The sequence below is a fragment of the Mytilus californianus genome, unplaced genomic scaffold, assembly GCF_021869535.1.
Source record: "Mytilus californianus isolate M0D057914Y unplaced genomic scaffold, xbMytCali1.0.p SCAF_11, whole genome shotgun sequence".
NCBI lineage: Eukaryota > Metazoa > Mollusca > Bivalvia > Mytilida > Mytilidae > Mytilus > Mytilus californianus.
In genome coordinates, this window is record NW_026262593.1 from 65025123 (window position 1) to 65052678 (window position 27556).

The 27556-nt window shown below is 32.5% G+C and overlaps 1 protein-coding gene across 1 annotated transcript; it reads right to left on the minus strand.

Annotated features, from left to right (window-relative positions):
- Positions 1-7449: 7449 nt before the first annotated feature.
- Positions 7450-27508, minus strand: LOC127720536 (cleavage stimulation factor subunit 1-like). The gene is made up of 13 exons (XM_052227129.1): positions 27353-27508; positions 20814-20941; positions 19265-19342; positions 18708-18800; positions 18255-18295; positions 15686-15808; positions 14794-14916; positions 14211-14286; positions 12229-12308; positions 11069-11224; positions 9739-9883; positions 9034-9114; positions 7450-8049 (listed from the first exon to the last, which is right to left on the minus strand). Exons 1-13 carry the CDS (start codon positions 27412-27414, stop codon positions 7937-7939), a joined length of 1299 nt encoding a protein of 432 aa, XP_052083089.1. The 5' UTR covers positions 27415-27508; the 3' UTR covers positions 7450-7936.
- Positions 27509-27556: the final 48 nt, after the last annotated feature.

Consider the following 27556-nt stretch of genomic DNA (forward strand, 5'->3'; position numbering starts at 1 on the left):
ACTTAATTGTTCAATTCAAATGGAGACGATGGGATGCTATACCAGAGTAGTCTAGCACGCTGATCAATCCTTGTTGGTACATGCATCTGTTTTCCAGTAGTTGGAGTCTGGTGTCTATTACTCTGTATATTCGTTTTTTTTGATGGGCGGGCTTCTCCTGCTGCATACTGGATATTTAAAAAAATTGTTAGTGCCTGGGTCTTTTAAGTAACTCAATGGTCTCGTAGAGGTAATACTGCGGTTTGTCGTTAAAATCGAGCGATGTCTTTATTTTCTTTGAAATACGATTGTATTCAACATTTCTGTGCCTTTCGCCAAATACACTGGGTAAAGTGGTAAGCAGCCTTTCACGGTTACCCCTAGGAACACTGTCTGTACTACGTTGTTGGTTGCTGTCTCGTAATCAATAAATACTGTTTCTGGGTGAAGTTGGTACTGAAGTTGTTGAGCGATGTATCGTTATTTAACTTTTTAAAGAAGAAAATGCTACATGTAACTTGGATGCCGATTACTGTTCAAATTGTGTCTTTTGTAAAGATTGGCTCCTAAAATGTGTTGCATGTATATTATATTTGTTAGGATTAATTGGGTATTTTTTTATATTAAATTTCAGAACAGTGTATTTATTAAAATTTAAAAACATATAGAATTACTAATCTTTAATTCATTATTTTACTTTTTACTTTTTTTCAGAATGTACCAACAATTAAAAATATCCATTGATAAGTTGTAAAAACAATAAACATTTTTGTACACATTTTTGTCTATTTTTTTTTTTTATATATTTGTCAAATTCATTACTTTTTTTTCCTACTTAACTTATATCAAATCAAAAATTTTGTTGCACATTTACCTTTATTTAATAGCAGAATAAGTATTTTATAAAGATTTTACAGGTTAAATAATAGGTATATTTATCCAATTCAATACATTTCCCTACTATAAACTATTTATAGAATAACTAATCGAAGAATTCAAATAGAGAAAAATATTCAACGAGTGACCGAACAACACATTAATTCACGAATGCGCGTAGCGCATGAGTTAATTATCAGTGTTGTTCGGTCACGAGTTGAATATTTTTCGATATTTGAATTCTTTGATTAGTTATTCTTTTTATTACATTGGCAAATGGCTTTTTTTAATGAAATTAATGTAGGAAATGTAAGGAACTATATCTTTTTTCTACGCATTCACAATTTGTTTTGATCCGAAGTTATCGACGTCTTGACAACGCCTATTGTTGTATGACGTCAGAGAGTGAAATAACCACGTTAATTTCACATGTGAAATTATCGGTTTTTATTTGACTGGGAAATCAATGTAATTCAATGCTACCAATGTAATAAAACAAATATAAAATATTTTTGCACATTTTCCTTGATTTAATAGCAGAATATTGTATCATTTATAAATTTTTACAGGTAAAATAAAAGGTAAAAAATATTACTATAATTCAGAAATAAACTATAATTGTTAAAACAACAATCCCCCTTATGTTTACATATGCTTGTAATTAAAAGTGGGCAAACCAGGATGACACCATTATCAATTAGTACACATCCAACATCCAATTATTGAAGAGGCATAACTTTTACATTCAAGATACAAAAAAAATCATTAATAAAATAGAGTCACACGAGGTAAAAAAAGTATGCATTCTTATTGCCTATGATGTACGTTAATGTAGACAAATATGATCATTGACAATTTAGAAGAAATTGTTATCAATGCATTAGAATTTATTGACACACAGAAGAATATACTTTAAAGATTATCAACAAAATAGATTTAACTGCATTTGTTAAATTAATTCTTAGAAACAATGAATTTGAGTTTAAGGGACTGTTATACAAACACATTATAGGAGCGTACCAACCAGGCTTATTAATTTGTACTCATTAAAATCTTAGATAAGTTCCAATGGAGAGAAAACATCAAATTACACTATCAATAGGGATGACGGTTTTATGGTCTTCACAGGCAATTAGAGCAAGTTGGAGATTTCTTTAACCTTGCAAACGAAATTGACCATCTACTTAAGTTCTAATATGAGGTGTCGGCATCTAGTATGGCCTATTTAGAGGGTGGTAAAGGGTTATTTTCGTGCAACGTTTTCGGCCTTTTTATTTCACGTGTTTCCGTGTTTCGACGTTTTATTTCTCGTTTTCTCGTGTTTGGTTCAATGTGCGTGCTTCTTTTCCCTCAATTATTTTCCGTGTTTCGTGTCGGTACTCCTATTTTCTCGTGCTTGTCCCGCATTTGCCTGATTAAAAATTAAACCGGGACTAACTTAAAGTCAGCCCAAATATTGTTTTAAATTATAAACTAATTAACTGGTCCCAAGATATTTATTAATAGCCTATTATATTACTATGATAAATCGGATGCAACTAACGGACGCTAATAGGTGACCACATGCAGGGTCGCCATGTCCATTTATAATGACTGCATGATCTCCAAGAACGGCTGAGTAATAACTGTTGGTACTTTTTTCCTTAATATTTACGATTTTATTCCTTGGCTTCGTTTTTCCAGAGTGTTTTTTTTTCTCCGTGCTCCTTTTTTTGCGATTTGTTATTTCACGTGTTTCCGTGTTCAGACCCTCCCTTTTACCACCCTCTATTTAGATACCGAAGTGTACAAAAGTGAACGATCCCATAATAATGGTATTCTTGATGTTAAGTCACATACATTAAAAACACAGAAACGTATCAATATTTACCAATCACAAGTGCACATCCAAAATATACATAAATTTAAGAGCATTACAGTGTGTGAATAATATAAGAAATTTCTACTTCTACCTCTAAGTGACCACCGTCATTTGGTTGACTATCCTGTCACTGTTTGGTGTGCGCTTGCATACTTAACAAGTCCAAAAATGATTTTAACAGAAAGGAAATAATTTGTGCTGTACATAACATTTATACATGGTGCAAATAAAAACATGGGACTTGAAATTTAATGTGCATGCAGTAGTCTCTTGAACGAGTCAAGACTTTCTGCAGCGGTCACTGAAATAATAGTGACATCAATGAATTAAATAAACATTTAATTAACTTACAAGATAACTTAATTGATAGAGAATACTGTAAAAAGGAAACAGTAAAAGTTGTAAAAATATATATTAACGAACAGTCTTTATTTTACTTGTTTTATTTTCATTTGAAACAGATTTTTTTTATCTGATTTGTCAAAATGACAAGTGTGCATAATGATTTTTATTGTTACAAATCAAATCCCAAAAGCCCGCTATAGCTATAGCTCATTATGTAGAAACCACAGCACTATTTTAAAACATCTCTCTGTGAATATCTAGACACAGATGTTTGATACCATAGGTCGTTATAATTAAATCTTGACCATTTAACTTTCACTTGTTTATCAAAGGGTACAACTGTCAACTTTGCCCAAGTCAGTAAACCCTTGCAATTCATAAAATGTAGCTTTACAATAAATATACATGTTTGAAAAGGATCTATAGATTGTTTATTATCATATATTAGATAAGTGAATTAGCGATCTGTGAAAATTCTTTATTGCCATGTTTTAAATATCTTAGATACACCGTATGGAGGTGCTCTTAATTGCAGGAAGCTAATACAGATAAGATGAATAGGTGTTCCGAATGAACAATAATTTAGCTTCCGAATATTCCTCCATAGACTATATTTCTAACTAATAAATATGCGTGAACCCTCGTGAACCCTCAGGGGTTCACGCAATAAACAACATTTAAAGAAATTTTCTTTTTGTAAAATGTGGTACAATTTAAGAGATCAATATACTTAAACAGAAGTAATTGTCTAAAACTAGAAAAAGGCTTGTTTGAGACTCTTTTTGGCCCCTACCACCTGAACAGTTTGGGCAATTACCTCCAAAATGAACCCCCAACCTTCTATTTGTGGTATTGAACCTTTTGGTCAAATTTCATAGAGATCCTTACACTTAAACTAAAGTTATTGTCCAGAAACCAAATGTCTTTGGATGACGACATGATAGCAATATACGATCCTAATTTTTTTTTGCAGTTGTATGAAAAGAATTCTACAATGATCACCAGACAGTCAGCTTTCATTTGATACTAAAATTACCTTAATATTCTACACATTTTGAAAGTTACACTCATGCGTAGGGAACTATTTTGTGTTAAATATGACTTTGTACTAGTACACATTTTTATTTAGGGCCAAGCTGAGGCCCTCCTTTGGTGCGTTGAAGACCCATCGATGGCCTTCTGCTCTTATCTGCTCTTTGGTCGAGTTGTTGTCTCTTTGACGTAATTTTATTTTCTTTGTATGTTCTTTCTGCTGGAACCGAACTAGCGGTGTTACAGCCTTATAGACAACTATACAGTATGGGTTTTTCTCTTTGCTGAAGGCTGTACAGTTGTCTATAGTTGCTTACATGTACTTCATTTGAACTCTGGTGGATCATAGTCTCAATAACAACCATCCAACATCTCCTCATTTTTATAAAGCAATTTTTGCTACATAATATCAGTTGAACAAAAAATTCAAATAAAAACCATTTTGCTAATGAGGTAGAATTATAGGAGAAATATAGTGTCTACTTTAAATCTATTCTGAATATGCATGAAATATTTGCCACTGAACATTAAACGAATAACAATCAATCAGCTATAAAAGATGGGGAAAACTAGATGTGTCTACAACATGGATGGCCCAGTTCGCAAAAAAAACCTGAAGCTATTTTTAGGAGTGGAAATTTGAGAATGAAAGTCCAAATAACTGGGTTTTTCTTGGAAGTCCAAAGTCAGTAATCAGCAGAGTGGAATCAAACATCAACTAAATCTGTAACTCATCGTAGTAGACTCAATCACTCACATACTAAAATTCAGCTCAAGATGTAATTGCATTTAAGAAATAAAATTGAGAATGGAAATTGTGAATTTTTCAAAGAGACAACAACCCGACAAAAGAAATCTTTCTTATAACTATTTTTTGTGGGACGATGGATAAGGATAAAACTATATGAAGACAATTTCAAATGAAACACAAGAGTGCATACGCTGAAATGTCTCGTCTTCTTTACTAACCATTGATATTATGTTGAAAGTCCTAAAAATTATGCTTTACAAAAACTATCACATCAATTTATCATGATTCAAGAAAATGAGGTCAAGGTCAGATAAACCAAACTGGATATACATGCACACCTTACAATCATTCCATACACCAAATATGCTTTAAATATAGTTGACCTATTGCACATCTAAAACAAACCTCACTAGAAAAAATTAACATTGACCAATGCACCATAAAAATGAGTCCAAGGTCAGATGAACCATGCCAGACAGACATGTACACCTTACAATCATTACATACTTTAAATTTAGTTGTCCTTTTGCATATATTATCTAAGAAACAAACTAAACCAGGAAAACTTAAGATTGACCAATGAACCATGCAAATGAGGTCATTGTCAGATGATTATTGTCAGACAGACATATTCACTTTACAATCATTCCACACAACAAGTAAGTTGACCTATTTCTATAAGTATTAGAAAAAAAAACAAAAAAACAAAAAATTAACATTCAGCAATGACCTGTAAAAATGAGGTCATGATCAAATAAAACATGACTGACATGAACATAGTTAATTATTTTCAAACACCAAATATAGTTGACCTATTGCATACAGTATTAGAACAAGTTAAACAACAGACCAAAACAAACGATATACGATTTAACCATTAAAATGAGGTCAAGGTCAGATGACACCTGCCTGATTGACATGGACACCATACAATCATTCCACACGCCAAATATAGTAGACCTATTGCATACAGTATTAGAAAAACAGACCAAAACAAAAAAACTAAACTATATAAACCACTGAACAATGAAAATGAGTTAAAGGTCAGATGACACCTGCCAGTTGTACATGAACACCTTACAATCATTCACTACACCAAATATAGTAGACCAATTGCTTATAGTATCTGAGACACAGACTTAACCACAAAAACTTAAACTTGTTTACTGATCCATGAAATAAGGTCGAGGTCAAGTGAAAACTGTCTGATGAGCATGAGGACCTTGCAAGGTACGCACATAACAAATATAGTTATCCTATTACTCATAGTAAGAGAGAAATTATGAAAACTAAAAAAAAAAAAATTCAAGTAGTCACTGAATCATGCAAATGAGGTCAAGGACAATGGACATCTGTATGACAGAAACTAAATAGCATAAGGCATCTATATAAAAGTATGAAGGATCCAGGTCTTTTACCTTCTGAAATATTTAGCTTTTAAAAGAGTTGAACTAATGCTGCCAACGCCAGATCACTACCCCTATGTTGAGCTTTCTGCAATAGAATTCACAGGCTCCACAAAAACCACAAAATATTTCTAACATCAAAATTAACTAGCTTACAGAAAAACCACTTAATACCAGGAAAGAATGCAAGTGCTCTGGAATATAATATAGAACCTTCTTTATATTTTGTTGCATTTGTTGTTCCTTTGCACCTAAACAATTGGTTAATAAGATGTAATCCATAATCACTGAAGAACTAAGATAGTAGAAGTGTTAACCTTTCCTGTTTGGTAAACTTGATATTTCCTCCCGTGCACTTTAAAACAAGAGATGTTTTAGAAAACAAAATGTTACTCTTCTCCTCTTCAAGACCAATGAAACTCAAAGCTCAATAGTAACATTTCAGATCAAAGATATGATTATAGAAATTATAATAACAACTGTGCCATGAGCACATGATATGCCCATCACATTTTCAAAGAATTAAGTTCAATAACTTCTCAATGTCATATCAGAAACTTATGAAAATCAAAAGGGAGCTAATGTCAATAGATATAACCAATTCACCAAAGTTTCATGAGAAATTTATAAGCTATTGTCTGAAAACTGGAATATTCCCCCTTTTTTTAACAAGAAAACCGCATTACTAGGAAACATAAAATCTAAAATTTCATAACTGCTGAAAGCATTTTTGAGTAAGAAAAATGGAAAATCACCCTTCTTAATGAATAAACACCGTAACTTGGAAACCTAAAATCAAAAATTAAAAAAAAACGAAAGGGAGCTCACGTCAATAGATATAAACAATTCACCAAAGTTTTATACAAATTGGTTAAGGCGATTTTGAGTTAATGTCCTACATGTTGACGATGGACGGACGGACAACGGTATACCATAATACATCCAGTACTCGGGCGTATTAAAAGAGAAATGCAGAGTGTTGACAGATAATTGGTAAAGTCCAAGAAGCCTGAAAAAATAAACAAGATGTAGGACAGTTAAACCATTATAATTCCTTGAACTATAAGTTTTAGCCAATAATTTTATTGTTCCTAAAAATTTTAGTATTTTTGCAAAATGCCACTGCCAGCGGTAACCCTGCTTTGTCTTGCTCTTGTGACTTTTATTGCAGGACAGACCAAAAGAATAGAAATACATGATTCCATTTGTACATGTTTTATTTATCTATATACAAGACATCCAACTATCAAATATACAATTTCATCATTGAAATGTGATCTGGTTTTTTTATCTATAAAGTTTTAGAAATACATCAGCGTAGCTCAAATGAAAGATGTTGTACTTAGTTGAATACTATAAATTTTTCTTTACAAAAGTTCAAATTAAAGGATTTTTTTTACAATTTAAATGTTTAAAAGATACAACACATGAAACAATATAAACTCTTTCTTTTTTTACAGAATCAGTACAACATCAGTAAAATCATAAAGTTATGATTAATAGTTTTACCGAGTATCCGAAAAGACAAAATCTTTCAAATTTCTCTATCATGAACTTGAAAACATAAATTTGTACCAATTAATTGATGGACTAAACATATATGTTTGATAATTGGAATTTGGATGTGCACAGTTATGATCATTTATTCTTTTAAAACAAAAACATTTGAAAGACAACAATAATCTATCAGTCTGAATCGGCTTTTCTGTACCAGAATCTTGCTCTAAAATCCTCACTGCATGTGATGAAGGCTGGTCCTGTTGGAGAATGAGCAATATATCTTACTGCACCGTTATGCCCTGTAATATAATATGTTTATCGTGTTAGATGAATTTTCTTGTTTGATCGTTTTTATTACCTAAAACATTGGAGCCAGACCATCCAAAAAGGTACAAAAATGAAAAAATTGCAAAAGTTCTAAAAAGTGTGCATAATAATTGGTAGCAGACTTATGATCTATAAAACATAGTTTCTTTTCCTCATAAGTGAAAAAAGCAATCAAGTTGAGATGACCAATGATAATCTGTTTATCACTATTTTGCCTATGACGTCATTGATGTTTACATAGTCAACGGCACATGCGCCCTGAGTTTCTAGCAATAATTTCTCATATCACTCTACTGTGCTGAGAAAGGAAATTATCAGTCAGTAAGATCAAAAGAAAAATTTCGTAAAATAGCAATAAATGTCTAAGCAAAAACCTGTCAACCAAAAACAGCTTTACTGTCAAACCAACATTTTAGCAAAAACCTGTACTGTCAACTCTTCATTTCAACGGTTGCCCCTTTAATATGCTTAGTTTTCTCTAGTCGGAAGGGAGATTTTCAGATACAGGCTTGATTAAACATACATATATACCTCTGCACTTTTTAAGGCAGATTTGGTATAACAATTAGCATAGAATTAAAATTGAGAATGGAAATGGGGAATGTGTCAAAGAGACAACAACCCGATCATAGAGCAGACAACAGCCGAAGGCCACCAAATGGGTCTTCAATGCAGCGAGAAACTCCCGCTCCTGGAGGAGTCATTCAGCTGGCCCCTAAACAAATATTTATACTAGTTCAGTGATAATGAACGCCACTCTAAACTCCAAATTATACACAAGAAACTAAAATTAAAAATCATACAACACTAACAAAAGCCGGAGGCTCCTGACTTGGGTTACTTGAAAAGTTGTTATTGATTACATCAGATTACATTATGTTTTTTTAAATATAATTTGTAAATAATTTTACTATATGAAAAAACCTAAACTTTTATCATTGTGCCTTTTTTCCTACCTAATGCTAACAATCTTTGTCTTTCAGCATTTCTAGAATCCCAGCAACACAAACTTGTGGTCTTTTCATCAGGAAATAAAACTGAAAATATATCTAAATATCAATCTCATCATGATCATAGAAAGTATACTTTTTTACAAGAAATTTTTTAAATGGATACAATGTTCTTACTATTAAACAAAAGATATAAGAAGATGTGATATGAGTGCCAATGAGACAACTCTCCATCCAAGTCACAATTTGTAAAAGAAAACCATTAAGGTCAAAGTACGGTCTTCTACACAGAGCCTCCATTTTAACCACTGACCCATTTTAATATATGACCACTTTTATGTGATATTCTGTTGTGAGGTTGATTTAAAATAGATTTTTCATCAGTCTTTATTGTCATTGGCATATGATGATGATAATGATGATTATGGTATATGTATTATAATTTGGTAATGAACATTTCACAAGTGTTAAAAAGCAATCCATTTATCTAAAAGCATATTGTAAGTTTTCGGTTAGATAAAGCAAAATCTACAACACTAGTTCTTAATATAATTTCAGCAGCATCAAATTTTGTCCATTTATAAATAGTTATATAGTAATAGGTATATATACAGATATGATATCTAACTCTGCCATGTTACTCATGAACATTAATTTTTGTATAAACCAAACGCAAAATTTGTCTAGAATGAAAAATGAACTATGACATACTGTAATCCTCTGTATGGTTAAATACAGCCTGTGTCCTGTGTTCTTGTTTCCCTGTGGCCCCAGCTCCTGTGTACATAATCAGACATCTATTGGTAGACAGTTCCCATAACTTAACCAGCGAATCCTTCCCACTAGATAACACATACTGAAATATATAATAGGTGAATAAAGGTCCAATAATTTAGATTAAAACAAGGTTACACATAAAAATTTTGTCAGAGGTTAAGACCTGAGTTTTCCCCAATGCAGGAGGGGTGGTTGCTCTTTGACTAGTTTGAAATTTGTAAAATTTGAACAATGCTGATTTTTTTATGCATTTATTCTTTTTTGGATTGACGATAAATACAAGGCAGTGACGGGAGTTTAGACTATGGTGTCTGAGAACTTGAAAGTTAATTTTACATGGCCTTTTAGTGAGAGCCCTTAAAATTGACTATACCGTACCTTCCCATTTCTTGAGAACATAACTGAACACACTTTATTGCATCCATGTGCCTTTGTAAATGTACCTTACCTTTTCATTTCTTGAGAACATAAATAAACTCATCATAGATACCAGGGTTGCGTTCAATATCGTAGCGGCTAGGTAGTGCTACATAGATTTATGACTATTGAACGTGTATTTAGCCTAGCTGCTACATAGATATTGATAGCAGTTACGTAGCTACTACGATATTGAACACGACCCAGGATTAAGTTTTGTATATACGCCAGTCGAGCGTTTCGTATACAAAAGACTCATCAGTGACACTCCAATCCAAAAAAGTTTAAAAAAGGCCAAATAAAGTATGAAGTTGAAGAGCATTGAGGACCAAAATTCCTAAAAGTTTTGCCAAATACAGCTAAGGTAATCTATTCCTGAGGTAGAAAAGCCTCAGCATTTAAAAAAATTCAAAAGTTTAGTAAATAGTTAATTTATAAATATGACCATATCAATGATAATTCATGTCAGCACTGAAGTGCTGACTACTGGGATGGTGATACCCTTGGGGAATTAAAACTCCACCAGCAGTGACATCGACCCAGTGGTTATAAATAAACTCATCATAGATACCAGGATTAAATTATGTATATACGCCAGACGCGCATATCATCTACAAAAGGCTTAACAGTGACGCTCCAATCCAAAAAAGTTTAAACAAGGCCAAATAAATTACGAAGTTGAAGAGCATTGAGAACCAAAATTCCTAAAAGTTTTGCCAAATGCAGCTAAGGTAATCTATTACTGAGGTAAAAAACCCTTATTATTTAAAAAAAAATCAAAAGTTTTGTAAACAAATACAATTCATTGCCATCGTGCGCCTTTGTAAATGTATTGACTATGCTGTACCTTTCCATTTCTTGAGAACATTACAGAACACACTTCATTGCCATCATGTGCCTTTGTAAATGTATTAATGACCACATTTCCAACACCATCCCAAACTTTTATATCTCCATCTTTAGACGAGGTCACATACATGTTAGCATTAGGACTCCATTTTGCCTGAAAAGATCATACAGAGGTAAAAAGACAGCATCATTCAACATGCAAAATAAGGCCATAGAATTGATGTTTTCTGAATAAAATAAACAGTTATAGTAATTTAAGTACAAAATGTATATCAGCAGGGTATGATCCTGTACTACTTGTGCACAAAGTGCTGTAATTATTTTAAACAGGTACCGTATAGCATGTTATTTTCGCGGGTGTAAAATTTTGCGATTTTCATTGAAAAAGGTATATGAAATATTTGGCCGTTATTATTTTGGCTGATTCAAAACTTTGATCAATACATTTGCATGTACACTCTTAAATTGGCGGAATTTATTTTTGCGATTTTGTTCTATCTTCGAAAATAATCAAAAATTTACAACCCGAGAAAATAACCTGCTATATGGTAATTGAATAAATGATCATAAAACAACAAGAAGGTCAAATGAAGCTTAATTATGGTAAACTAATTTTTCGATGAAAGAACAGCAAATTACCATATATATATATACCACTTGAAATTACCAGTGTTCCGCTTGATGTTTTCAACAAGTGATGATTTTTTTCTTCTGAATACTGTCGCAAATAGATATGGGCAGATATATATTTCAGTAAGGATTAAATACACAGCTGATTACAGTACATGTACTGTTTGTGTATTTCTTAGGTCTGGAGACTGGGTCAATGATTGTTGCACATTTGTCAATCTTGGACCCTTTAAAGCTTACTATTCAGTTTTGGTTTTGCCTATTGTAAGGGGCTGTGGGTGACATCCACAAACTTTGTCTCATTTGCAATCAAACCACATCTTCTTATTTTTACAAAGTATACTTTGTTAATTTAAGCTGTTAATTTCTGGGTCATTTGGTCTCTTGTGGAGAGTTGTCTCATTGGTTACCATACCACATCTTCTTCTTTATATTTGTACTTTGAACAAAGATATCCATTGATTACCTAAAACAACACTGAGATATCTCTAAATATAAACAAGAAATTTCGTATTGACAAAAACTTACACATGTAATTGGTCCTTTGTGTTGATGACTGGGATCTCTGGCTACGAAACACTGGAATGTGTTCACATCATAAAGTCGTACTGAAAGTACAAAGGAATTTGTTATTTTTATTATATAGTCAATATGGCCCAGCCGTGACTATCAGAATCCATATGAACCCTGAGACTTAATAATTGACTCTCTATGTTTATCTGAATAAAAAGTACATGTTTAGCAATAATTCAATGAAACTACAATATTCCTTTGCTATTCTGTGTAAAATGAGCTTAAAAAATCATATTCCCCTATATTGCTCAGTGTTATCAAATTTTTGGGAGTATTGGCCAGCCTAGTGATATCATTTGGAGGTGAGACAAATAGTTTACATGTCAGATGCTGAGTGCCCACTAAAATATAGTCCCCCTGAAGGATGAAATGATACAGGCCATAATCTTGCCAGCGAAATGACAATTTAAGTCGCCAAAGAATTTTGAAAATCGCTAAATCTCGCCAGCCGACCGACTTCATGGCGAAGTCAAATCGCTATGAAAATCGGTAGACAACTTGTGAATTACAAGTCTCCCAGGTAAAAAAAAATGGCGACTGACAAGGGAAATCGAGATTTTCGAAACGGCCCAGGACTTATACTGTCGACGATCAAATTAAATAAATACAACGGCGACTTTGAACATCCTCGGATATAACATTCAAAACTATTCAAACGGAAAACTGACCGTCTGTTAAAGTTATCATTTTACGATGATTTTTATCTGAGGATGTTACGTAATCACTCAGCTGATTTGTTTTATTTTTATTTATTATGAGTCGATCAAAATGTACTATTCGGTAGGTTAAGGGTGGGAATTAACGGTAGATTTATTATATTCATTTAATAAAATTGAAATATAGAAGGTAGAAAGACAGCTGATAGATAATGTGATTGCAAACGTACCACACTCGACCAGCTGTGAATCAGCAGTGGATTATTTTCTTCACAACCATTTCGTTGACAGGGAAGATATCTTTAAAAAGTGATAGAAATTAGCTGTTTATCGGTTAATTAATATGTGATTGACAGATATTTTCATTTATAGGCTTACAATCTTTAACTAGCATCTCAATTTACAACTACATGTAACATGATTTCCTGGACATTCAATAATGTTTTACAAAATAATGACAAGTGGTGATATAAATTAAATTCCCAGTCATGTGAAATTCATCAGGTAAACTGGGAGTCATATTTTTCTGGATATTTAAAAATAAATTGAGGCAGATGCACATGAATTTAATGCATCAACATTACTAGGCTACTCCCTCGAGTCCCAAGCAACAAATTTTATTTAAACTTAAATTCAAGTTGACAGTACAAATGGTATCAATTAATAAATAACAACTATATTGTATAAACCTTTTTATTAAGAACTTTCTATATATACATTTTGTACAATAACATGAAAAAAACTGCAAGTATATTTTTTATTGCATATAAAACAATTTCCTTAGTGATAAGCAATGGAACACTATGCAACCGAAACGGTAATGGAATCTCACTTCTCCAAGAAATTGACCACTTCTCCCTTCTCTCTCATGGAAGGAGAAGTCACTTCTCCCTCTCCAAAATCCTAGATTAGGCCCTGATGATATTTGTTGGAGGAGAGCCAAATTACTTACATGTTGGATGCTGAGTGCCCACACAGATATAGTCCTCTGAAGGATGTAATGATATTGGTTGGAGGAAAGCCAAATTACTTTACATGCTGGATGCTGAGTGCCCACTAAGATATAGTCTACTAAAGGATGAAATGATATTGGTTGGAGGAGAGCCAAATTACTTATATGTTGGATGCTGAGTGCCCACTAAGATATAGTCCCCTGAAGGATGAAATGATATTGGTTGGAGGAGAGCCAAATTACTCACATGTTGGATGCTGAGTGCCCACTAAGATATAGTCCCCTGAAGGATGAAATGATATTGGTTGGAGGAGAGCCAAATTACTCACATGTTGGATGCTGAGTGCCCACTAAGATATAGTCCCCTGAAGGATGAAATGATATACACCGTACTTCTGTTGCTTCCTAAAAAAATAAATTCAATAAATACTTAAACCAGTAAGGATAAAATCATTGGTCATTATCAATCCTTCCTTTTCTTATAAATGTCATAAAAAAGATAACTCTACATAAATGGATCTAAGCAAAAATCAAATACGGTGATATTGGAATTTATTCAAAATCGGAAGAAAATTAGTCATTGAAATCTTGGAACTTTTCAACACTTTTATAATAGTCGTCATATTTTTCCTTTAATAATAAGAAAATAATCTCTGACTTCATCAGTTTTGGTAAAAACTACAAAATTCACATTCTAGAACACAAAACTGTGTATGTAATTTACCAGAGACATTTTTTTATATTAATTATAATATATATGAGGAGGAAAGTTACACAACCGTTCTAAGTATTACTTATTGTTACTCATTGTTTATTGTCAGTACAGGAATTTCTATGGAAAAAACATCATTTATTGATATCTGAACAACGTTGTTGGCTACTGTGTTGCAATGACCTCAATTTCTTACAAACCTGTATACTTTTATATGCCTTCTTTACGGATGGTTTGGAGTATTCAAAGAATCTAATGCTGAAATCTTTGCCTGCTGATGCTAAAATCTGATGCTGAGGGTGAAAGTCTAATGTTGTCACTTCCTAAAAAATAAATCGGCAACATGGATATATATAACTAATATAAAAAAGAAGATGTGGTATGATTGCCAATGAGACAACTCTCCACAAGAGACCAAATGACACAGAAATAAACTTTTTTCCAATATCATATTATAATTCTTTTTTATTGATAACTGTTTTAAATTTTTATCTTTAAGTTTTCAGTATTCATTTGGTCAATTAATGTTTTTGTTACTTAGTACATACAATACTAAACAAGAATGTGTCCATAGTCCAAAGATGCCCCATTTGCACTATCATTTTTATGTTCAGTGGACCGTTAAATTGGGGTAAAAACTCTAACTTGGCATTAACATTAGAAAGATCATATCATAGGTAACATGTGTACTAAGTTTCAAGTTGACTGGACTTCAACTTCATCAAAAACTTCCTTGACCAAAACTTTAACCTGAAGCGGGACAGACTGACGAAAGTGAACGAACAGAGGCACAGACCGAAAAACATAATGCCCATAAATGGTGCATAAAAAGAATGTTAAAGTATTCAAAATTAAAATCAACACACAAGGTTAATTCCTCTGCTAATTATTCATATCATTTGATTTAGACTTAAATTTAAAACCTTTGGCAACCCCACAATTTAAATGTCTATAACAAGTATGATGTGATAAGTGGGTGTTACAAATGAACGTTCATCTAATCTGACCAAGTCAATTGATAACATGAGCACACCAAGAAATAGCCTTGTCCTCACTGTAATGAAAACGATTCTATCATTTAAAAGTACTTACATCTGCATGATCGTAAAGAGTTCTGATGACTGGATGATTCTCCATAGCTTGTTGTGGTGTTTCCATGGCAATGATTTCTGCTGGTGTGGCACTCTTTGACAACATTCTTTCTACATCTAAAATCTAAAAAATAATAATAGAATTTTCTGATTGCATTTAACTCCTGCCTTTCTGTTATAATAGAATTTTTTATTCATTCTTAGGGTTGAGTGGTTTAGGTAATTCATCTACAGAAATCATTAGCATGCCATCACTGAAGTTGTGACTTTAACTAGAGGCTCTAAAGCATATTACACAAAAGACACAGATGGATTCATGACAAAATTGTGTTTTGGTGATGGTGATATGTTTGTAGATCTACTTTACTGAACATTCTTGCTGCTTACAATTATCTCTATCTATAGGTTACAATACACCATTAGATTGTATGGGCGCAGCCATTTTATGAGCATAACATGGTATTCAGAATTAAGAGTATGGCTAATCCTGATTGGTTGATATTGCGCCCGTTATTTTTTATTATTAATGACTTCGTGCATTCTGCATTATATCATAGGCCAAACAAATTATTTTCCTTAGCCCTAACGGAAATGAGATGTCTTTTCAACGCTAGGACGAGACACGTATTTTTTAAGTGCAAAATTGATAGGCATGGGAGATAAGTACAAAATACGTTAAGAAAAACAACGCTAACCTATATTTTTTGGACCAAAAAATACTGTCCGAATAACTTTTCTGTAATTCTAGCAAGGTTTCGTTAAAAAAAATCAACTTTCTAAAGTCTGTATCTCAAAAAAGGCTATCATTGTCGCCTATGGGGAAATTAATTGTTTATTTCAATCTATAATGAACTTGGTCCAGTAGTTAGCGAAAAATATTTTGTAAAAATTTACAAAAATTTACAAAATTTATGAAAATTGTTAAAAATTGACTATAAAGGGCAATAACTCCTTAAGGGGTCAATTGACCATTTTGGTCATGTTGACTTATTTGTAGGTCTTACTTTGTTGTACACTATTGCTGTTTACAGCTTATCTCTATCTATAATAATATTCAAGATAACCAAAAGCTACCAAATTTTCATAAAATTACCAATGCAGGAGCAGCAACCCAACAACGGGTTGCCTGAAAGGTCTGAAAATTTCAGGCCAGATATATCTTGACCTAATGAACAATTTTATCCGTTTCAGATTTGCTCTAAATGCTTTGGTTTCAGAGATATGAGCCAAAAACTGCATTTTATCCTATGTACTATTTTTAGCCATGTCGGACATCTTGGTTGACAGGCGGGGTCATTTACCCTATGTACTATTTTTAGCCATGTCGGACATCTTGGTTAAAAGGGGGGGTCATCGGACACAATTTTAAAACTAGATACCCTAATGATGATTGTGGACAAGTTTGGTTAAATTTGTCTTGGTTTCAGAGGAGAGGAATTTTGTAAAAGATTACAAAAATTTACGAAAAGTTGTTAAAAATTTACTATAAAGGGCAATGACTCCTTAAGGGTGTCGACCGACCATTTTGGTCATGTTGACTTATTTGTAGATCTTACTTTGCTGACCATTATTGCTGTTTACAGTTTATCTCTATCTATAATAATATTCAAGATAATAACCAAAAGCGGCAAAATTTCCTTAAAATTACCAATGCAGGGGCAGCAACCCAACAACGGGTTGCCTGAAAGGTCTGAAAATTTCAGGGCAGATATATTTAGACCTAATGAACAATTTTATCCGTTTCAGAATTGCTCTAAATGCTTTGGTTTCAGAGATATGAGCCAAAAACTGCATTTTACCCTATGTACTATTTTTAGCCATGTCGGACATCTTGGTTCACGGGCGGGGTCATCGGACACAATTTTAAAACAAGATACCCTAATGATGATTGTGGACAAGTTTGGTTAAATTTGTCTTAGTAGTTTCAGAGGAAAGGATTTTTGTAAAAGATTACAAAAATATACTATAAAGGGCAATGACTTCTTAAGGGGGTCGACTGACCATTTTGGTCATGTTGACTTATTTGTAGATCTTATTTTGCTGAACATTATTGCTGTTTACAGTTTATCTCTATATATAATAATATTCAAGATAATAACCAAAACCGGCAAAATTTCCTTAAAATTACCAATTCAGGGGCAGCAACCTAACAACAGGTTGTCCAATTCATCTGAAAATTTCAGGGCAGATAGATCTTGATCTGATAAACAATTTTACCCCCATGTCAGATTTGCTCTAAATGCTTTGGTTTCAGAGATATAAGCCAAAATCTACATTTTACCCCTATGTTCTATTATTAGCCATGGCCGCCATCTAGGTTGGTTGGCCGGGTCACCGGACACATTTTTTAAACTAGATACCCTAATGATGATTGTGGATAAGTTTGGTTAAATTTGGCCCAGTGGTCTCAGAGGAGAAAATTTTTGTAAAAGTTAACGACGGACGCCAAGTGATGAGAAAAGCTCACTTTGCCCTTCGGGCCAGGTGAGCTAAAAAGGCAGGTGTAATTGACTCTTATTTTAATTAACATTTGACATATGATTGATACTATAAAGAATATAATACTATACCTTGATGGATGCATCCTCTGATCCTGTTGCAATTAATTTCCCTGAACAATAAAAAAATTCCTGTCAATTATTTTTCAACAGCCATATATTTTATCATTTTATAAAGATATAGGTTTCGATGACATAATTTTATTTTGAGTTATTTCCCTTCCCAAGTGATAATTTATAAATGGTTGATTTGAAATCTTATAAAACATTCTTACTGGATGATAGCCATGAATCAAGCAAAGAAATTAACATTGTTCTGAAAACAACTATTTTAAAGTATAGCTGCTGTCAGTTAGAACTTTTTATAACTGATTTATAATACGTATGGTTTTGTTCTTTGCTGAAGAGTGTACAATTCTGTATAACTGTTGTAATCCACATCATTTGGTCTGTGGTGGATAGTTGTCTCATACCATATTTCCTTATTTTCACACCACAAAGAATCTTTGATATTTAATAACCTACCACTAGGATGGAAAGCTGCTGCCCGACATGGTCCTTTGTGTGCAGTTACATAACAAGTTTCATAGAGAGCTGCCTCTGGTGAGATTGTCTGAACTGTAAAACAAATTAAACAAAATGAAATATAAAAAAATAATGATGTATGAACATACATAAAATTTAAAAGATTCATACCTTGTAGGGATTTTGCATGTTTTGTGCCATCATTAAACATTTGTATTGAGGTTTTCAAAAATAACAGGGGTTTCATTATCTTTCATATTGACTGGTAATTTCATATAGGATACAAATTTTATTAAGTCTGATGCAGACATTTCGTAGTCAAAGTGCTTCAACTGAGGTACTACACAGGTGTCAAAAGGCATCATTATGGAGTAAAGGGGGGTGGCGTCAAAAAGCTTCATTATGGAGTAAAGTGGGTGGCGTCAAAAGGAGTCATTATGGAGGAAAGGGTTAAATAACCCTCAATTAACACACAAGCACCATTGCTTCCAATTTTAATGATACTATATTTTTTTTGCAATTGGTGAGAAACCCCACAATAAAGGAAGTTATCCTACCATCTGTGGTAAACTCCAGATCTATACCAGTTCCTGGGATGGTGCTTTCTGTAGTATTTTGCTTGGTGCCAGTGATTTCTGAAATATTGAAATTAACATAGTTATAAATTTACTATTTACAAAATTTTTAATTTTTCACAATACATTTACTAAGTATTTTCAAATGTGAGGAATAGATCACCCCTAATACCATGAATACTGTGGATTCATTATTATTCGTTGGATACTAATTTTCGTGGGTTTCGTTGGTAGAGGTGAACCACGAATTCAAAAGTTCAATGAATAACATATCTTCAATAGGCTTTGTATACAGAGATGAGCAAAACCACCAAATCAAATATCCAAGAAAATTGATAACCACGAAAATAAATGAATCCACAGTAACTGAGTAATTTTGAGTCCACAATGCTCTAATAACTTCATACTTTATTTGGGGTTCTAAATTATTTAATTTAAATGTCATAAATGAGTCTTTTTGAAGACGAAACATAAGTCTCTAGTACAGAATTATCAGCCTGGTATTTTTATGAGGTTTTTTTTGTATACATGTATATAATTGTATGTACAAATGTACATGTACATGAAAGTCTGACAAGAATTCCCACTTATATGTAAAATTAATCCAAACCCAAACATACAAATGAAAAGGGATTTAAAAAGGAACTTTTGGATTTCATCTGTGCATGAAGAAAACTGAATTGAATAGCCTTTTTTTATTGATGACCTCACAAGTTCCATAGTAGAACAAAATGTAGTCTAAATTTGTCAAAACCTCAACACCCTCATTCAATTTATTTGTATATACATGTATATTAAAGTAAATAATAATAGTAAACACATGTTACTTACTCAAACAAAACTACACTTGTGTAATGGAGAAGGTACAAGTATAATAAGGTAACTTTTTGGCCCCTAAAATTTGTGAATCAAAATATATTACAAATAACATTCTTTAGATTTTACAAAACATCAGATACATGTATGATATCAGTATTTATAATTTTGGCTTTTTGAAAGGTTAGAAAAATGTATTTCTAAAGTTTCAAGGACCAGATAATATATTCATGATATTACAGTTCTTCCTTTAGATGGAACTTGTACAATAAAAACTTTTAATACATGTACATGTATATACATGTAAGACAAATTCCATCTTGTACACTCGGTTGGGGGCCTCGGTTGGTCAAAGTTGCTCCTGACTTTGACCTGGAGATCAATCTGCTGATATCTCTTCAGCTTGTCTGTTCCCGCCAAGCAGCTGGTGGTTCTCTCCATGTACTTCGGCTTCCTCCACCCTAATAACAGACTCTGCCCGGTGTCCTAACACTCCCTTGTGTTGGGTAGGGGATTGTCCTTGTTAATATTAAAACATTGTAAATACGTTAGTGACACATCTCCATTAATCCACATAGGGAGTGTACACGGATTCCACTGTACCCTCGCAGCTCTCAAGGGGTGCTCGGTAAACGGAGGAATCTACGTACATACATACATACACTACAACAGGTCCAAGAAGTCAAAATTAGTTCCTAGATTTTAATAACATTACCTTCTTCCACATCTAGTCCATATTTGACGACTGTGAAGAGTCTATCTGATGGAGGACATGCTGGATGAGCCTTGACAAGGTTAGATAATGTCACAGCTAATTGTTGATGTCCATCATAGAATAACTGACTGAAATTATAAAATTTATATTCAATTTACAGATCTTTGTGTACATGGTCTACATCATGTTACATTTCATATATATGTATATCTAATACTCAGTCAGTTAGAAACCACTGTGGCAAAAATAAAGGCAAAATATGATAAACCCATACATTTGAATATCACGGTAGCAAAACTCATGAATTCGTCGTGATCGGTTTCACAGAAAAATGTTGCCGTCAAATCATAATAGTTCGCTTGGATGTAAACTTTAAACGTAAGTATTTACATATCATTGTGTTCACACATAGGACCCCCTCATCATATGCATCTTTTTCTTGCGAATATACTGATGCATATAAAGTTATATTTCACTGTTGGTTTCATAGAGAACATTCACAAAATAATGTAGACTGCTGAAGATTGTTTGGGATTGTGTACATGATATGACCGTAAAATCACTGTAAATCCATTTGTGTATTTTCACCAATTGGTTACAGAAGCTTACCCAAATTTACTCAAAAATTCATGAAAACCAGCCTCAATGTATACTTTTAACGTTATTGTGAGCAGAATGATACATAAATTAACAAAGGTTTTTGTATTTGTTATTTTAGCAGTACAGTTCAGAAGATTTTGTAGATTACACTAGTACTAGTACTACATGTATTACTTAAGTGAGTTGGCAGGATTAAATCTATCCAAATCTTACTCTTTTCATACACATGTGTATGTGAGCTAGTTTGCAAATTGCAGGCCTAAATTCATTGGGACTCCAACCTTTTTCGTAAGTGGGGCAAGTTTGTAAATAAGAATGGGGTGAGATGTAATTAAAGTGGGGCGTGTTGGTGGAATAATGTAATAGGGCCATTTGGCAGTGGGACTAGTTCAGTATCTCAATCCTGGGATATAAAGGCAGCGTTCTATTAACCAATTCAGCCAGACAGTTCTTCTACATCTATATATGCAGATATACTAGTCCATTTTGAGGGCAGCCCAATCAGAAAATAATTCCAATTACTGAATTACAGTCAGGGGTACTACATGTACAAGTAATCTTTATTTACTTGAAGAAGTAAAAAAATATACTTATATAAGTTAATTATAATGTTTGAATAATATCCCCTTAATTTTCTCAAAAATTTACTTGTATAACATGTATAAGTAAATTTTTTTTTACAATCCCACAAAATTCACAAGTTTTGAGATGTAAAAACATGCCTTTAGTGATTTTTCCCAGGTTAGCTCATAATTTTTTATTAGAGTTCAATGTTTCATCTCATTAATTCAACAATGAAACTGATTGCCCAAAGATCTTTAGAACATACTCACCCCTTCTCGTCCAATGAAAAGTCAGTTTTTTTCCCTTTAATTTTCATAGTACATGGCTTTCCATGCACTATGAAATGCTATACATGAATGACTTTTCATTGTAGGTTAATTATGAAAGTGAACTCTTAATAACTGCACTAACGAAGTGTACAATCCCCTGAGGCATTTTCATTGGGGAAAAAAGCCTACTGATTAAAGATGAAAGAGAAAAGATAAAAAAACAAAAACATTTTGAATTTTGCAAATTTTCATACATTTTCTAATGGTACACATACATGTATATAGAATTAAAAAAAAAATGAAATGGAGGTAAGGATGCATGTAAAATTAAAAACCTTTCCACATCAATTTTCTAAATAATTGATAGGAAGCTACTTCTGGATTACTCAAAGTTATTAATAGCGTCAAAGTATAGATTTCTTCATACTGATTCAATAAATAAATGGTTTCTATATACTTTTGCCTGAAATAAGGGAGATAATTGCCAACTTCCGGTTTAGAAAATGTCACTTCCGGTCTCATATGATAGCTTTATTCACATTGATTCCAAAAATATATAGTTTGTATATACTTATGCCTGTAATAAGGAAGATAATATGCTACTTCCGGTTTATAAAATGTCACTTCCGGTCTCAAATGATAGGTTAACCTATGATCATTCAAAAAATATATGGTTTCTAGGTACTTTTCCATGAAATAAGTGCAAAAAATACTACTTCCGGTTCACTCAAGGTCACTTCCAGTTTACTTTTTTCAAGGTCATATGTCAACCAACAGTTTGCAAAAGACCCTATGGCTTTATCATGTACCAAGTTAGAATAATAATCAATAACCTTAAGTCGAATCATTTCAGGGACAATAACTCCTATAAGATATCATTGGATTGTTTCAGACCAAATGTATCATATCTTAATCACAATTATGCAAACATTTTGCACTAGTTCTTTTATTTGTAATTTTAAAAGTGACAGAGGAGATCAAATAACAAGGAAAAGTCAAAATTTAGAATATGACCTTGACCTTTGACCTTGGCCTCAATTTCATTTAAATGAACCAAGGAACTCAAATCAATATACCTTAGGTCTCTATCACTTACCATTCATGCTATACATTTATATATCCCTTATGTCAAATACAGAAGGGGAAATAACTCTCATATGGAGTTTACGTATCGCTTCGGTCAAAATTGGACAAAACATCCTGAGGATATAACGAGCCATTTGGTAAAATAAATTTGTCGCTTTCTTATACGGTTACGGAGGAGATGCACGCACAAGGAAAACAGTGTTCGGGGAGATAACTCCTACAAAGAAAAGTATTCGGATAAGCAGGGTCAATTTCAAAGGCGCATAAACTGTTCGATATCATATACGAAACATCTAAGCGACATCTTGCGAAACAAAAATTTATCGCAAGAACAAAATTTAGCGAAAGAAAAAAAAAAAAAAAATAATCAGAAGAAAACCAATAGGTCTTTCCACAGAAAAGTGGAAAGACCTAATAATACTTATTTAATTTATATACCTGACATTTGAGAGAATTTTTTTTTTCTTTCAAGAAAACAATGCCAGACTGCTGATATATAAAGCAAAGGATTTTTTTTTCTGAGAAACACAATACATGTAAATTTATCAATAAAAAGTAAGCATTTAAAGTTGAAAGGTCTGAATTCAAATAAGTATACAGTGAATTTAATAATTATAAAAAAAATCAAATTTCAAAAAGAAATTTATCTAATATTGTGTGCTTTTTATAATAAAAAATATCTCAAGATATATAAGTATTAAATTTTACCTGAAGAAGAAGAAAAACAATTTATTCTTTTGGTCCTCACAAACTATGTCAGTGCTATTTCATTCCATCCATTGAATTGATCAGTACCTATATTTTACATTTAATTCATTATAAAAGGTGAACTCTTATTTAGGTTTGAATATGGCAATGGGAAAGGTTAATTTTGTAAGTTCACTCGAAAGTGTGAATATGTTCTAAATTGGTCAGATAATACTTGGTCATGTTTTATGAAGATTTAAGCTCTCAGCTTCGCCTTGGGCTTAAATCTTCATAAAACATGACCAAGTATTGTCTAACCTAAAACTAAGTATTTGCACAAGGCCTTCAAAAATTGCCCCTTGGGGGCTTGTAAATGAGCAGTGTTCTGAAGATAACAGACAAATGAGATTTTCATTGTCCATGAAATTACACTTAAATGATTAGTAAAGACATCTGCAAAGGACAGACAATTTAAAATTGTATTAGAGCCAAGAAGTTCTAAGAATTCAAGAAAAAAAGATAGGTTGACTTTTTTACTTATATAAGTAAAAAAATCTGAATGTCTAAGGGACATAACTAAGCCAAAAAATTATTTACCTATACAAGTAAATAAAATAAACTTGTATAAGTATCCTACAAATTTACTTATATAAGTATATTTATATTTACTTATTCAAGTAAATAAAAATTATTTGTACAAGTAGTACCCCTGACTGAATTAGGCCACAAGTACAACAATACACCCTATCGCTATTTGTCGGTCATTACTGGAAATCACACGTTCCCATAAATTTTTGACGTCATAATACAACATATCTGTTGCCACAATGGAAAAATGATGTGACTTCAATAGTTCTAGGGGAACAGATTATCGGGTCAGCCAGGAATAGCGATAAGGTGTATCGTCATGTCATATGTTTTCGTATGTCATATGTTTTCGTATCAACCACATTTCGTCGGTTTCGACTGCACGCGCGTACATTGTGGCATGTTTTTCGATTTCTATATTTGGAACAATAACAACACTACAACGTGACAAATGTATGACATATTTAAAGTCGCTTTTAAAGACGTAAGAACTGATTGAATTAAACTTACCTGTTCAGCCATTTTTATTTAATGTCAAAAATATGCATCAGTGCCATCACTCAAATAGTTGTTGAGAAAAATTTTGAGGGGTTACATGAAGAATATCTGTATCGTCTGACTGTCGGACATCAGATCTTCAAGACATGTGACTGTCATGTGTTTTTTTTGTCATTTTTGTCGAGCCTTCGACTTTTGTTGAAAAAGAGAGACATAGCGATCCTACATTCCGTCGGCGTCATCGGCTTCGTCGTTGGCGTCCACAAATATTCAGTCTGTGGTTAAAGTTTTTGAAATTTTAATAACTTTCTTAAACTATCCTGGATGTCTACCTAACTTGGACAGAAGCTTGTTTTTCTACCTAACTTGAACAGAAGCTTGTTTATGATCATAAGATAGTATCCAGAAGTAAATTTAAAAAAAAAAATTCCTGTTTTTCCGTATTTTACTTATAAATGGACTAAGTTTTTCTGCGAGGAAACATTACATTCACTCTGTGGTTAAAGTTTTTAAAATTTTAATAACTTTCTTAAACTATCCTGGATTTCTACCAAACTTGGACAGAAGCTTGTTTATGATCATAAGATAGTATCCAGAAGTAAATTTTGTAAAAAAAAAATCCCGTTTTTCCGTATTTTACTTATAAATGGACTTAGTTTTTCTGCGAGGAAACATTACATTCACTCTGTGGTTAAAGTTTTTAAAATTTTAATAACTTTCTCAAACTATCCTGAATTTGTACCAAACTTGGACAGAAGCTCGTTTATGATCATAAGATAGTATATATCCAGAAGTAAATTTAAAAAAAAAAAAATTCCTGTTTTTCCGTATTTTACTTATAAATGGACTTAGTTTTTCTGCGAGGAAACATTACATTCACTCTGTGGTTAAAGTTTTTAAAATTTTAATAACTTTCTTAACCTATCCTGAATTTGTACCAAACATGGACAGAAGTTTGTTTATGATCAAAAGCTAGCTATCTAGAAGGAAATTTTTATCAAAATTTTGTACTTGTTTACATTTTTGTTGAGCCTGCGATTAACAGCAAAAGTAGGCGAGACACTGGGTTCCGCGGAACCCTTACGAATTTTTATTACAAACCAGCGAGTTAAAATTATCATGGTTCTTATATAAAATGGTTGTTCAAAATCCATTTATTCAATATTCTATTGACAATTCTTTTTATACATCCTTGATACATAAAGATGAAAACAGTCTTAACTTTTTACATTTAATCCCAAATTTTGAAAACTGCATTTTTATTGTCAAAAAAATAATGTCATTTGTTGAAACCAGTGCCAATCTGAAATAAATCACAATGTTACAATTTCAGCACATGAAACACCAACCTAAAACTATTTACTAGTTATTTTTAGTACTGAAAAGTATAAAAATAACTTTTTTTATGATTCAAGCGATCACCAGAACCACGACTTTAGAAAATACTCATTTCCGGATGTTATAGTCATTTCCTGTCCGTGTACTGATCCAATGTTTAATTCATACAAAAAAATATGACGCCGTTTTTTTGACATACGAAAATCACAATGATAGATCCGTTTTTTTTTACTCGCTTGGCTTTATAATAATTAATAACTATCTTTCTGATCTAATTTTCTATTCTACAAACTACATATATACATTTACGCTACAAATCTACAACTCCATTCTGTTTGGCTACATGTGCTGTCCTTATCTATCGTCATGCATATTCATCAGCTATGTAGGCGTGTCAAAATCGTATCATACGCGATAATGACCAGCCAGTACACACTGTATTATGATTTCGTTAACCAGTATTAAAAAGATAAATATAACAGCAAATTTAAAGTACGTGATGTAGTCGGAAACAATAAAAAACCGTAGTAAGCCTTGACAAAAAATTGAGATACATAAAAACATTCGACAGAACATGCTTTTAAAATTTGAGTAAACACCTGAATAAAAACTTAACAGGGAAAACCGTAAGCAGTGAAAATTGTTAGTACAAAAACACATAACACAAGGATATGTAGCTGGAATTGTACAGGGTTTTAAAACCTTATTTTAATGACATATTATTTATATTGACAATAAGGGGTAAAGGATGTGTGCATGAAAAAATGTATAAACCTCACAAAAATGTGTGCATGTTGCTGATGTACATGTATTATAAATCAAAAAGTAAATCTAGGGCCAGGCTAAGCAAATAGTACTTCAGCTGTTCAAAAATCATTATTTGGAATTTCTGAACAGAAGCATTTTTACCTGATCATAAGTCTGTACATAAGCTCTCGTTGCTTTATTTCTGCATAACCTCCTCCAGTCATAGTGTTAGCTTCTATCGAGATAATTTGTCAGGAAGAACGCACAAAACCGGCAAAACTTACAACGTGCGTATTGTTTATACTCTCTCGACTTTTCTCCATGAACTCTGATAAAACTAAAGAAGTTCCGTATTGGGGTTAGTTC